General features: G+C 32.2%; 1 protein-coding gene across 1 annotated transcript in view; it reads right to left on the bottom strand.

Annotated features, from left to right (window-relative positions):
• Positions 1-14,847, bottom strand: part of SYCP2 (synaptonemal complex protein 2) — a 66,070-nt gene that overhangs the window by 41,653 nt on the left and 9,570 nt on the right. The window contains 13 exon segments of the mRNA XM_017891212.1: positions 1,909-2,004; positions 2,524-2,569; positions 4,098-4,150; positions 4,233-4,375; positions 5,252-5,286; positions 5,857-5,942; positions 6,886-6,971; positions 9,555-9,579; positions 9,890-9,978; positions 9,981-9,993; positions 10,759-10,887; positions 11,704-11,847; positions 12,765-12,826. Of these exon segments, the coding sequence (XP_017746701.1) occupies positions 1,909-2,004; positions 2,524-2,569; positions 4,098-4,150; positions 4,233-4,375; positions 5,252-5,286; positions 5,857-5,942; positions 6,886-6,971; positions 9,555-9,579; positions 9,890-9,978; positions 9,981-9,993; positions 10,759-10,887; positions 11,704-11,847; positions 12,765-12,788 (969 nt within the window). The 5' untranslated portion in view covers positions 12,789-12,826.

Raw genomic sequence — 14,847 nt, 5'->3', positions numbered from 1 at the left:
AAGACAATGTGGAATAATGTGGCTGTGAGGCTACTTTATATTGAATAACCTGAGAACACTCTATGAGAAGGCAACATTTGTGCTTAAATCTAATCAGGAAGGACTAAGATGCAAGGACCTGGAGGCAGTGGTCTATGCAGAAGAACTAAGAAGTAGAAAGACCTAAGATGAGCATAATCTGTGTTAAGAGAAATAGAAAAATAAATGTGACTGGAACACAGTCATCATAGAAAATACATGAAATATCAGAGAAACAGCCAGAGACCAGGCCACAAAAAGCCTTGTATGCCATGTCAGAGAGACAGAAGAAGGAGTCAAGGAGCCACTGTGGAGAATGGCTTTTATGGAGAGCAAGAGAGAATAAAGGAACAACATATTACAACTATGGAAATTCAGGAGAGAGAGGATTCTAACTATAGTTTTGGAAAGAAGAGTCCCCCAGCATCTTGATCAGTGTCTGGAACACAGTAGGCATTAAATACTTATATATGCATTTTATACTTTCCCTATCATGTATACTGCTACAGTGTAATTGCTTATTTTCTTTTTTCTTTTTTTTTTTTTGAGTCTCACATTGTCGCCCAGGCTGGAATGCAGTGGCCCAATCTGGGCTCACTGCAAGCTCCGCCTCCCGGGTTCCCGCCATTCTCCTGCCTCATCCTCCCGAGTAGCTGGGACTACAGGCGCCTGCCACAGCACCCAGCTAATTTTTTGTATTTTTAGTAGAGGTGGGGTTTCATGGTATTTAATTGCTTATTTTCTTATCTCAATAATAATCCAATTAGATCAAGCTGAATGAAGGAACATTGCCCTATTTATTTCCTTTATAGTAGTTACTGCCATCTAATAACAATACTTTTCTCCCAAAATGAAATTCTACTAGGCTGGTGCAAAAGTAATTGCAGTTTCTGCCATTGAAACTAATGGCAAGAACCGCAATTACTTTTGCACCTGCCTAAGTAGCTCCTCGAAAAACAATCAGCTTAAAACACTCCTACAAACCTGCAGGAGAAATACACTAATGGAAACTGTCAGTGCCCCCTGAGAAGCAGTGCTAGTCACTGGAACTCCATTTTAAGCATTCTAACAAGGTACTTTAAAATGAAAAGCAATAAAGGCATGTGGAAATCCTAAAAGGCATTTGGTTAATGTTCATCTATAAAATGTTTACCTGGAACAAATAGCAGGATTCTATAAGAAACAGACTGAAAAGACGAAAGCCTTATTATAGTATCACCAGCCACAACCAGATTAGTAAATGCTGATCAACTCTTACTCAGATTTTGGCAAACAGACTACACAATTTAAGCTAAATGTATGCAAATGTATCAAATATGAGGTGGTAGCTATTATGAAATAATGGCTCAAGGATTTTCCTTAGGTAAAAAATATTCAGGTCAGCAGAAAACATGACACCTATTGGGAAGATCTGAGCACAGCTATGATAAAGCATAGGAAGAAAAAAACTAAAATTAACTCCCAATCAAGTCCTATTTCCAAAGAGAAGATTTTATGAATGATTAAGTTAGAACCACTTGTCACTCTCTGTTAATATTTTCAATAGCGTGCCTCTGTATTTGAGTAACTATTCCCTTTTCTAAAGTCAGTTCACTTTGTTTATGTGAATATAAAATTGTATGTCATGAATTAACATTTATTTTTGAAAAGCTTATGTTAAAAAAATTAGTATTAAAATTTAGCATTATTTTTTCTCATACAATAAAACATCAGAAGTAATTTTCATTTATAATTAGCTTGGTAGGTCGCTATGCTAATCAAATTACTAGAGCTAATGTTAAAATCTGTGTAGACTGGCTAGAACATAAAAATAAATCCACATTCTTATAGTGAGTAAAAATCTTCTATATACATATACATAAAGAATAATACCAAGGAAATAAAACTTACATCATTATCTCCAGCAATGTAGAATGAGAGAGTCTGACTCCCAAGATTAAAATCAATCCAAAATTCCTCAAGTTTTTCATCTGATGGTATTTGCAGCTAATAAAATAAACATACAAAACTGGCATATACAATGATTTAAAAATAACAGAAAATTACGATGTTATATTCATGGCTAAAGCAAGAAAACAAAGCTAGAAGGGGAGAGAAGAGAAAGAATAGACAAGTATAATATTTAGATAAATTTAAAAACAATCAAATAAAATGTTACTTTAATATTTTATAAAAAATCAACTAGCTCCAAGAAATCATGAATATTCCAAGTGCTAATGAAGGTTGAAAGTACTAGTTTGAATAAATTCATACATGATAAATCAATAATGGTCTTAAGGAAACAGGAGAAAATTTGGACTACAGCCTTTATTTTTCAGTTATTCTTGGCAATGAATACGCTGTTCCATAAAATTTCTCCTGGTATCACTGTCAGATACAGAATACTAGATCAGCTATATTCATGATCTAATTACAACTATTTTAATGTTCTTATTCATTTTAACTCATAATTCACTTGACTATCAAAATTCATACAGTAACTAAAATAATGTGTTAAAATTTTACCTCATATTTATCAAGAAATGCTGATAAACAAGGAAATGTAAAGACCCTGAAATAAAAAGTAGTTTAAGAAAAAAATAAATAAGCTTTCACAGCATATCTTGTCCAGCAATAGAAATCATGCCTAGAATCAAAAGGAAATCAGGCAGTGGTCATAATAATTGAAATAAAATAATATTTCTCTAATACTTTCCAAAATACATGTTTAGTGGACATTTATGTAGAGAAAACCATAATACTTTGAGGATACTATTCAATCTACCATTTTGACTAAAATGATTGCACCAAATGTTTGTGTGTGTGATATGGGTTGGCTCTGTGTCCCCACCCAAATCTCATTTTGAATGGTACGATCATAATTCCCACGTGAGGGACCAGGTGGGAGATAACTGAATCATGGGGGCAGTTTCTCCCATACTGTTCTGGTGGTAGTGAATAAGTCTCATGAGATCTGATGGTTTTATCAGGGGTTTCTGCTTTTTTGCATCTTCCTCATTCTCTCTTTGCCTGCTGCCATCCATGTAAGATGGGACTTGCTCCTCCTTGCCTTCCACCATGATTGTGAGGCTTCCCCAGTCACGTGGAACTGTAAGTTCAATTACATCTTTTTCTTTTGTAAATTTCTCAGTCTCTGGTATGTCTTTATCAGCAGTATGAAAACAGACTAATACAGTGTACTATCAAATATAAGCAGTTTCCTAATTTAGCTTATTAATATATGTTTTCACAGAACTTAAATCAGAAAAGAATAATTATGTTAAAAATGGTTCAATTCACAGAATGCTTTCTTAGATACTATTTTAAATATTTAGCATATTATCTCATTTAATCTATACCACAAACATATGAGGTAGTTATTAATATTATATAACAGCTAAGGAAACTGAGGCATGTAAGGTTAAATAATTTGCCCAATATTAGAACAGGAAGAGAGGAACTTATAGATTCAAATCCAGGTAATATGACTTCTTGCACAACCCTGACAATACCTTTAATTTCTTTAGTAAGTACAGTAAATGTGAACTCATTCATCCAATAATTGTGTTGAACATATATAAGGTGCCAGGCATTGCAAATTCTGTTTTTCGGTCGTTATAAAAAAATGATGAAAATTTACATTACATATCCTTTCATGCCCCTCAGAAAGATCCTACTTACTGTATGTTAATTATAAAGGAAGATGATTTGTTTCCTATATATTTACATTCTAGTATGTGGATGAAGGAGACGATTCAAGTAATAAATATATCTAGATTTTTATTATCCCTCAAACATTAAATAATAATGGATATGCAACTCAGAAATATATCCAAAGTTATTAATTAATATGAATTAAACAGAAATGAACTTTTCCCTCTAAAAAGTACAAAATAAAACAAGGCCAGTGCAGAATTATTTCAGGTTACTGGTGTAGTAATTTGCTAAAATCATATCATTGTTTTAAATTATCTAAGAACATTTTACACTCCAACATACAAGAGCAAATAAAGTTAAATGTATAAAGATGCAACATTGGGTGCTCACTCTTGAGCTCTAGTTCTTTATCAGTAAATGGTTGTATCTTGCATTAAGTTTACCTTCTTTTGTCTCCAAGCATGCCATTTACAAGGTTGAGAAATATCCTGCAATCCTAATTTAAAAGAGAAATACTTTTAAAAAATTATAATAATTTTTAAAAATTCACAAATTTCTGTTATTGTTATACAACTTACTGTTTCAAATTCAGAGTTCTTAATTCTTTTAAATGCCTTAGCAATAAAATCCATTGAAAACCACTGATGTGCCAGTTCTTGCCTTTGTTTTTCTGTGGTCATTCTACATAAAGCTTCTACAATGCCTACCTGTAAGTCATAATCTATTAAAAAAATAGTTAATGTTTGATTTACAATTATGAAAATTAAGTTCATAAAAGACCAGATGTTTTATAAGATATTAAAACAAGAGAAATAAGAATATATTAGTGTAATTTATTAACCTATTAATATTTTCTTCATATGGATTAGAAATCTCACGATTTGAAGAATTAACACAGCCCAAATAACAAGTGTGCTAACAGAAGAAATACGTAAAATGTTTTAAAAATTTGAGACTTCTAAATATTCAAAGACACTGCCATAAAATGCGAAGTAACCCATACAGTTATCTGTTAGTTACAAAATCTGTTTTCCTCTCGTGTAACATGTTTACAGTTATCCCACAGTACTTTAAACCATGATTTATTCTACATGTAAATCACCATATTAAAATTCATTCACAAAAGCTTAGAAAATAAATTTTAAGTTATTTTAATAAACACATTGTTTAAAAACAAATACATCAATACCAAGAATATTAGACATCCTAATTTCATAAAATACTGTCTGAGGAATTTCTTAGCACAAGTAGTTCAGGTCTATTGAAAAATTAAGATATTATATTACGCTATTACGTTAAGCTATTAATTTAAGTTTTAATCAAGCTATTAAGCTATTAATTTAAGCTATTATCTTAAGCTATTATATTATTCATAAGTCTACCATTAGGTACAAATTGTATGTATCTAATGCCTACTGTCATAAATTATTTTTGTCCCAAAGATAAATTTTATTTATATTTATTAAAAATTGCTTAATTGTACCTAACATTTATAATTCCCTCAGTCTCCCATTGCTATGCTAATATTTTAATTAAAAAATACTATCTGCTATTCATAAATATGGAATAATTTTAGATTTTGAAAAGACATACTTACCTCCAGCATCTAAAATCCTTTCTCCCATACTACTCCTGTGAATTAAAATAACAGATTATAAAATGGACCAGTATCAATTAAATAGGAATTCCACATGTTTAGGAGGAAAAGAAACTTCACTAAAATTTACAATTGGCTAATATCATCGACTTTTGCAGAAATTATATACATATACTAAATTATATTAAAAAGCTGCAACAGTTTATCAGTTTCATTATTAATGCAAACTCATGGTTGTCTTACTGTCTTATAAAACATTCTTAAATTATTGATTTTAAGAATAAAAACAGCTGGGCGCAGTGGCTCACGCCTGTAATCCCAGCATTTTAGGAGGCCGAGGTGGGCGGATCAAGAGGTCAGGAGATCGAGACCACGGTGAAACCCTGTCTCTACTAAAAATACAAAAAATTAGCCGGGCATGGTGGCGGCCACCTGTAGTCCCAGCTACTCGGGAGGCTGAGGCAGGAGAATGGCATGAACCTGGAAGGCGGAGCTTGCAGTGAGCCGAGATCGCGCCACTGCACTCCAGCCTAGGCCACAGAGCGAGACTCCATCTCAGAAAAAAAAAAAAAAAAGAATAAAAACAACATAGTACAAATTATTACATGAGAATTAACATTTCTTGGTTAGAGAGTATTTTCCGGGCATCTTGAGGCATTTTGTCAAGCATAGCATTCATTTTTTTAATTATCTAGAAAAGAAAAAAAGATAATGCATTAACTTTATATTCAGTGAAACACTATTTAGAGAAATACTCTAAGCACATAAACTTAGAAGCCTAATTTTTTCTTAATCACTGAGTTTTATTACGGGAATGGAGTAGGATGGAGGAAAGAATATATAAAGTATAAAACAGGCCAGGCATGGTGGCTCACGCCTATAATACCAGCGCTTTGGATGGCCAAGGTGGGTGGATCACTTGATGTCAGGAGTTCGAGATCAGCCTGGCCAACATAGTGAAACCCTGTCTCTACCAAAAATACAAAAATTAGCTGGGCATGGTAATGCGCACCTGTAATCCCAGTTACTCAGGAGGGAGGCAGGAGAAGCACTTGAACCTGGGAGGCAGAGGTTGCAGTGAGCTGAGATTGCGCCACTGCACTCCAGCCTGGGCAGATAGAGCAAGACTCTCTCAAAAAAATAAAAATAATAAAGTATAAAATAATGAATATAAAAACAACACAAACTAGAATATCAAAATAGAATATAACATGACTCCTGTACTTAAAGCACTTGTACTTTTTGCAATAAAAGTTATATTTATTTTAACTCCATTATAAGATCTGAGGAAGCCAAAAATGTTACTTTATTAATTTTGTTCTTATGATTATAGTACATGTACACAAATATACTAATACAGATTATTTTAGCATTTAACTACTTAAGCACCCGAAAATCTGGATGGTATAATTTATTTCCATTTGAGCTATATGCATACATAAAACCCATATGGTTATAAATTTTCAGTAGCTATTTAGGAAATATGTCAGGCAATAGATTGTTGAGATGATAGAAATATACTCCAAGGTAAGTAATTTAGTCCTAGATGAAATAAATTTTCAATTTAATTGCTATTGATTTTCTTCACTTTCTCATTTTTAGTTTTTAAAACACAAACAAATAAATGACTTTACCTCTTGCTGAATACAAATATTCACTCTTGAGTCAATAACCAGGGAACAAATGCGAGGTACGAAACTTTCCACTACTTGTTTTTTACCTGAATAAAAGTGTTAAATTATTGATAAATGTTCATTTCAAATCCTCTCAACTGTCAGTCTTTTCTTATAAGAGTTAGCAGAAAGGGGCCAGGCATGGTAACTCAGGCCTATAATCCTAGCACTTTGGAAGGCCCAGGTGGGTAGACTGCTTGAGCCCAGGAGTTCGAGACCAGCCTAGGCAACATGACAAAATCCTTGTCTGTACAAAAATTAGCCAGGTACCTGTAATCCCAGCTATACAGGAAGCTGAGGTGGGAGAATCACCTGAGCACAGGAGGTCAAGGCTGCAGTGAGCCATGATTGTGCCACTGTACTCCAGCCTGGGTGACAGAGTGAGACCTTGTCTCAAAAAATAAAAATAAATAAAGAGTTAGCGGAAAGGATATACTACTGCAGTCCAGAAGAAGGCCCAATAGGGCTTGGGATGAGAAAGAATGAAATTAAGTCCTAATTCTATTTGGCCTTGCAAAAAACACCATTCAACAAATGTGACCGATTTTAATACTGTCAAGGGACAACTCTAGATCTAGTTTCTAACTGCAGGCACATAGGAGGTATTTTCTTTTTAGATTAAGTAAACATAGTTCAAAATTGAAAAGTTCAAATCTGAGGCTTTTACCAAAACCGACCTCATTAATTTTAGTTAAACATCAAAATTTTATACCCATTAAGACCAACACATCTTAACCCCAATGAAGTTCTAAATGATGTGAGCCACTTTTAGGTAAACGCATTTTTGAAAGATGAGGCTTTATCAATACTAAGTATATTCAGAGGAATGTGTACATGCTGTTTCATAATGCAAATTCTAAAAATAACTTTAAACAATGGAAATACTGTAACGACAAATGTACAATTTTCCAAAGTGACTACATAAAAAGAAAAAAAGTACTCAGATGAAAAGATACAATTATTTACTTTAAAAATCAGGTGGATCACTTTATAATTAATTGCTGGTGTTTAGGACTGTTTTTTCCCTAAAAACTTAAAAATTTAAAGAACATTGTTATGTAGCAAAATTAATCAATGAAGAGGCAGGATTAATTATTATTTAAATCAATGGCAATCTGTTTAAAACTTTTTGGCTCTGAAGGCAGCAAGTACTTTATCTATAAATAATTCACCACCCTCACTGACCAATCCTAGGTAAGTCTTCTTCAATCAACACAGAGCTAAAATAACTTGGATCTGATTGCTTGGCACAAGCAGGCCACAAGTCAAAGAGTAAGTAGTAACATATTCTGTATTCTCAATTTACTATTGAAAAATTGTTCCATTGGATCAAAGGTTGGCAAACTATGGCCCACAAACTAAATGTAACTCACTGCCTGTTTTTGCATGACTGTATTACTCACCAGCAAGTGCTCTGTGAAAACTATTTGAATCTATCATGTTTTACTGAAACAGTACTGTCAAAGGTGAACATCACTCACTCTTGTCAATTTAGCCATGGTCAGTTATTTGAATTTTTGTCAGAAGCAGAAGTTGAGTATTCAACTTTCCCTACCACATAGCAGTCCAATGGCAGTGGGGTTTTATTGTGACTTTTTGATATCCAGCACCAAGACTGAAATTTTTCTGAACAAGAACTATCCTCAACCCTTATTGTTGAATACTGAATGGCTTTGGTAATTAACACTGGCTGCAGAGTTGACAATGTTTCTAAATGAATTGGGCACAAAATTACAAGACAAAATAATGCTTGTATCATGTACTTAACACTGCAATGAAGTCATTCTGATAACTAAGGTGATCTGAAAGGCAAGTAATGCTATGCTGCTTTATACACTTCACAGACTGTCAAAAGTTAAAACAGGAAGCAACATCTCCATTACCACACAAATTTGCAGGGGATATATTTTTTCCAAACTCCAACTACAGGTCTAGCAGTGTTTCTGGGCTTTGTTGTAAGTACTAAGGAAATTTCCACATTTCAAAATTCATTTAATTGTGCAATTGGGAAGCTTCCACATAACCTTCAATTGGAAGTGATTAATCTGCAATGCAATGACATTCTAAAATGCAAATGTTAAGAACCTAACAATTCTATTAATGCCTTTCAAGTGATGAACACGCTCAATTAAAAGCATGCTCATGCAGTGATACCAGTATTTGGCATTGTCTGCATGAAAAGCCATTTTCTAATGTGACATACATAAAACCTCATTACAGATAGAGATTAACAAATGAACATTTACAATCAATTTTGCAAACAAAACACTAACTCTGAACCCTAATTGAAATGTTATTCTCTCACAAAAAGAATGCAAGTTTCCTTATTAGTAGACCTATATTACAAAAAATTGTACAACTATTATATTTTCAATGGCATCAATAAATTATTTGTAGAAATTTGTTTTTCTTTCTTGTTATACAAGTACCTACATAATATTCTTAATTGTTTTTCTCTTGGACTACAAAGTCTAAAATATTTCTATCTGGCCCTTTACAGGAAAAGTTTGTTGATCCTTGAATCAGATAATGGGTTCTTAATACTAGGACAATACTGTGGGAATTGTAAAATTATACTAAAGCTCTAACGGTAATTTATTGTTCCAATAGAAAATAAGTGTTTATTATACCTTCATCACTGACATCATGTATGACCTGAAAAAAAGTGAATAATATTTAATTTACAAGTTACTATATATTACAAACCATTACAATATTATAAACCATTACAAATGGTACTGAAATGACAGATTACATTTTAACTCATAGCATATTTATTTTTTATTAACTAACCATTTAATTATATTTACCAGAATAAATGCTTTATACAATCTGAACAGACCAATCCAACCAAGGCACCAACCAATCTGTTAGTGACTTTTAGGCTCAGGGCACAGAGATCATAAATTGTTTTTTAAATAAACACATGCTTTATAAACATCAGTGTAATCAATGTGATTTTTACCAGCAGAAGATCAATTAAGTCTTCTATCATATTTAGAACAGCTTCATCTTTTGAATTTCCTTGACTCTGAATAATCTCCTTGGATTTTCAAACCAGGCAACCATGTAAAAGAGGAATGAACTTATTACTTTGAGTTTCATTTTAATAATTTTAAGAATGTACTTGTCTTTGTATAAACAGTAAGCCTAGGAATAAAGACACACTAAAACTAAAATTTTAGTACTGTATCAAAATAAATTCATGTTTTAAACATCTTTTTTTTGTTTTAAACTATCTTTTCCCATTGTTTAAAATGGGAATAGATGAAGTTAATCTTGATTCCATGTAGAAGATCCTTATTTCCCCTTCAAATTCCTAGTTAGGGTACATTTATTATAATAGAAAGAAGTAAATTATCATCACAATTTAGACCATTTTTGATATTGTTACTATATGAAAAGTTTTCATATTATTTTACCTTAATCAATTCAGATATTTGAGTACATACATCTCAGATACTATTCTAGGTGCCAATAATGTAGCAATGAACAAAACAGACAAAAATAAATATCCTACATTCTAGCATGGGAGACAGATAAACAATATAAAAACAAAAATGAAGTTAGAGAATAAGAAGAGTTGGAGAGTTAATAAAGCAAGTAAAGGACTTGAGCTTAAACTCACATGATTATCAAGGAGTCTGTCTTTGTACAGTTTCCTTGTGATCTTTATATTTGTAACATATATCACAAGTTATAGAAATGTTTTGTTCCCAAAATTGTACATAAAGTTCCTAAATTTTTTTTCAACAATTTGGATAATTTCTTATTAGAAAGCGTATCTTTTATAATATTTCATTCACATGAATATGTTACATATTCTATACTTATCTTTTGTATTAGTCCTTGTTTTATCATCGTTAGAAGTCCAGCTTGCCCCAATACACTGATATTTTTGCCACATCTTCCAACAGAAACCAAAATGGCTGAAACATTGTGGATATCCTCTTTATTAAGTTCCTGAAATAAAAGCTATAATTAAAATTTCTGTAAACACAAAACAGTATGAAGCAGACATTGTACAAGGAGCATTGCACACATATTTTAATCTTCACAAATCCTGAAAGATGGTCATTTTAATCATCTCTATATTGCAACAGATGAAAATGTGGTTTAAGAATGTGTCCTGCCCAAAGTCATACAGTCAGGGAATGACAAACTCAGGACAAAAATGGAAATCTGTATAAATCCAAGAAACTTTATACTATGATACAATGAACTAGCTACTTTCCATTCTAAAAAGCTCCATGTATTTAACAGAAACAAGAAACTTTTATTCAATTTCTTGGATTCATAAGGAATCTCAGATACTGGGGGGGATTATCAATAATCACCTTTTATCATGTAAGAAAATGCCTTAAATATGATCAATTAAATTTAAAGTTTGGGGTGTTTTTTTATGTTTTAGTTTTGACAGAAGTAGGCATTGTCTATGTAACATCAAGTATACACTGATAGGTTTTTTAAAAAAATCTATCATCTTGTTTAAACTTCAAAGAGCTGAAGTATTTTTTACCCAATTTCAGCCACAGTTGATAGTAAAGCGCATGTGAACACATATTTTTGTATTTTTTATTTGGGAAATGACATTCCAATGTGTTGAAATTCCTCAAACAAACAAACAAAAATAAGCAAATGGTGAAATAAGCATTTATTTATATAATCATAACTGAGCTTGCCCAAGCCTTTCTATTCATTTTTTTCTAATGGAGTACTTCCTTCTAAAACTAGAGTTCTAATAATTGTAACAACCATTGACCAAAAATGAATATTTACCCTGCATATAAGGTTGTCCACCTTGTGGAAAAACTGTTTGCTGCATTTAATCTTCACATCTTCACAAATATCAATTTGCAAAAGTGTTTTCAAAGGTTTGAAATCATTTTTTCTTAAAGCATCATCGATGCATTTTTCCAACTGCTAGAGAAATATATTTAATGGCACATATTGTATCAAAACCAAAATTAATTACCTATGCAATCTAGTAATTTGAGAACTGTTTCCACATGAAAACTCTCAAATGAACTCAAATTATTAATTCACTTATTTTTAAAAAATATGGCCACTATTAAATTTGGAACAACTGAATTAGAAATTACATTTCTTTGACAATAAGACTGATTAAAAAATATTTTACTAGTATTTCCAATTCATATCTTTTATTACCAAATTCATCTTTATGTCAAACTCAACAGAAACTTGATGAAAAAAATCAAAAAAACTTTAAAGTAACTAATACTTAATACAATGAATAAAAGCCTAGTATACCTGACTACGAATCTCTTAACAGGGCTTAAACAGTAAAGAAAAAAATGCATAAAGACAGGCAAAAGCACCTTTTAGAAATTATGCCGACTAACATAACTTAAGCATTACCATTATATAATATTTATAACCTTAATAAAATCTGCCATCCTTGCTATTAAAGTACAACTTCATTAATAACAAATGTTCACACTACAACCTGATCACTAAACAGGTTTGGCTGTGAACTACATGCATGTTGAATAGATGATTAACACTTACACTTTACCTAAATATACAGTATCTTAATCTCTAAAACTTAATACAAAAATATCCAAGCATAAATTATGCATGAATCAATGCATAATTCTTTTCAATGTAAAAGGTATAAGGAATCAGCATCTTTAATACTTTATAAATATTCTTAACATAGCTTTTGCAAACATCTATTGAATACATGAAAGGACACTTTATTCTTGACCATTTCATAAAAACATGTAAGCTTTGTCATTGCTAAAACATAGCACTGAATACCTATAAGTAAACAAAAGTGATTTTCAGAATTCAAATACTTTTGGTCTAGGACTACATACCTGGAGATCTGGTCTTATTGGCATTTTGACTTCATTAAAAAAAAGCAAGACAAAATAAACACCTATAAAAGAAAATATATATTTTCTGTATCTCACAATCTGTTTCATGTGTTTAACAGTTTAAATATCTTACACACATAGATAAGCATGTTATTTATACCAAAGGCAATATTGTTTAACTTCCTCACTAAACATTTACCTGTTTATAAAATTACATATTTGAATATGATCAAAGAATTTTCCAGAGAAAAGCCTGAAGATCATTTACTCAAGCTCTTCCTTTTTATAGATTACTTAAATTAATGTCAAATATCTTGCCAAAAGGTCAGAAAGCTAGTAAAAGAATAACCTGGATCTCCCATTCCAGTGATTCCCTGCTATACTTGTTCCACCTTTGAGAACAAGGAAAAAAAAAAAAACCTCTTGAATTAATGTGTACATGAAATTTGGACTATTAATATTCAAGAAGGGATATACAGATATGCTAACAATGAACAGGATCAAAATATGAAGGAAAAGTGTGAGAAAAAGATAACCCAAACAGATTTCATATATCCACGAGAGTGTTCAGGAAAGAAAGAACCCCCAATTTCTGGTTGAATGCTGAAATTAATGAGGACCTCACTTTCCCAAAGTTATCTGGATCCTTAAAGACCATGGGGTGCAAATATAAATAACTGCCACAAATTAATATATTGCAATATGGCTAACAAAGTATCTACCAGGTTCTAAAGAGAGATTCCATGCTTATGAAAACAGGACCAAAAATAGATTAAATCACTTCAAACAATCCTATCTGGTGTGTTTCTGACAAGGATCGAAGATAGAGGTCATTTATTCTCCCTGCCATGAACACCTAAGGAATTAACATTATTTTGGTCAAGAAAATGCAAATCATTGCTGTAGTCATCCTCAAAGCTCTGTATCCCTATTTTGTTTTGTAGAATATGCGTAATTATTTGCCTGCCTTTTTTGGAGCAAAGTACTAAAGGTCATTCTGAGAGGAACCATGTGCCTGATAGTATTATTCATTTATAAATAATAAAGTCCGATGATGTTTTTACCATCTCATTTTAATAATTATGGAAATGTTTTTTAAAATATTGTATGTTACAAGACTCCATGTCTACAAAAAAATTTTTTTTAATTAGCTGGGTATGGTGGTGTGCGCCTGTAATCCCAGCTACTCTGGAGGCTGGGGTGAGAAATTGCTTGAGCCTAGAAGTTGGAGGTTACAGTGAGCTATGGCCACAACACTGTACTCTAGCCTGGGCAAGAGAGGGAGACTCTGTCTCTAAAATAAACAAAAAGAATGCACGTCATCATTTCCAAGGTAACCACTAAATGAGCAGTGAAAGAATACATAACTACTAAGCTAAGTGGGGGAGGGAGGCTGTAATGTTTTCATTTTAATCAATCCAGAAAGAGAGACAGAAAGAGACCCAGAACAAGAAGGAAAAACAGAAAACACAAAGTAAGGTGATAGATTAAAAGTTACATATCAATAATTACATTGAAAGTAAAATATATTAAATACTCTAAAGAGGTAAGAATATGTCACCCTCCCAATATGCTGATCTGACATATTGACTATTTTAAATAGTCATTCTGACCTTAATTGTTTCCTAAAAGCAGGAAATGAAATTCCCATGTGAAAGATGTCCTCCCTATACCAAAAGGGAAGTAATCTTATAATCAAGGGGGGAAAGTTAAAAATCAAGAAAATCTGTACAACCAAACTTTGTTAAACCAACCCTTATCTTCCTAGTCATTTCTCCACCCAATTAACTACCCTAGCCTAAATCTTCTTTGCCTTATCTTATTTCACAACTTAACTATTCTTTGTCCAATTCAGTATATAACTGACTGACCCTAACTACTTCTTTGGGTCTTCATTTTCTTATGAGGGATCCTGTGTCATGTAAAACTTGTATTAAAGAAATTTGTGTGCTTTTCTCCAGTTGATCTGTCAATTTAACTCTAAAAGGGAAGAGGTAAAGTTTTGCCTCCCCTACAACTCCAATTAAAAGTCAGATTGCTCTCAAAGGATCAATGCTTGAGGGATGGATACCCCATTCTCCAT

The sequence above is a fragment of the Rhinopithecus bieti genome, unplaced genomic scaffold, assembly GCF_001698545.2.
Source record: "Rhinopithecus bieti isolate Rb0 unplaced genomic scaffold, ASM169854v2 scaffold_20477, whole genome shotgun sequence".
Lineage (NCBI taxonomy): Eukaryota > Metazoa > Chordata > Mammalia > Primates > Cercopithecidae > Rhinopithecus > Rhinopithecus bieti.
Note: the sequence above shows the minus strand (reverse complement) of the source record. Positions and strands in the feature narration are given on the sequence as shown.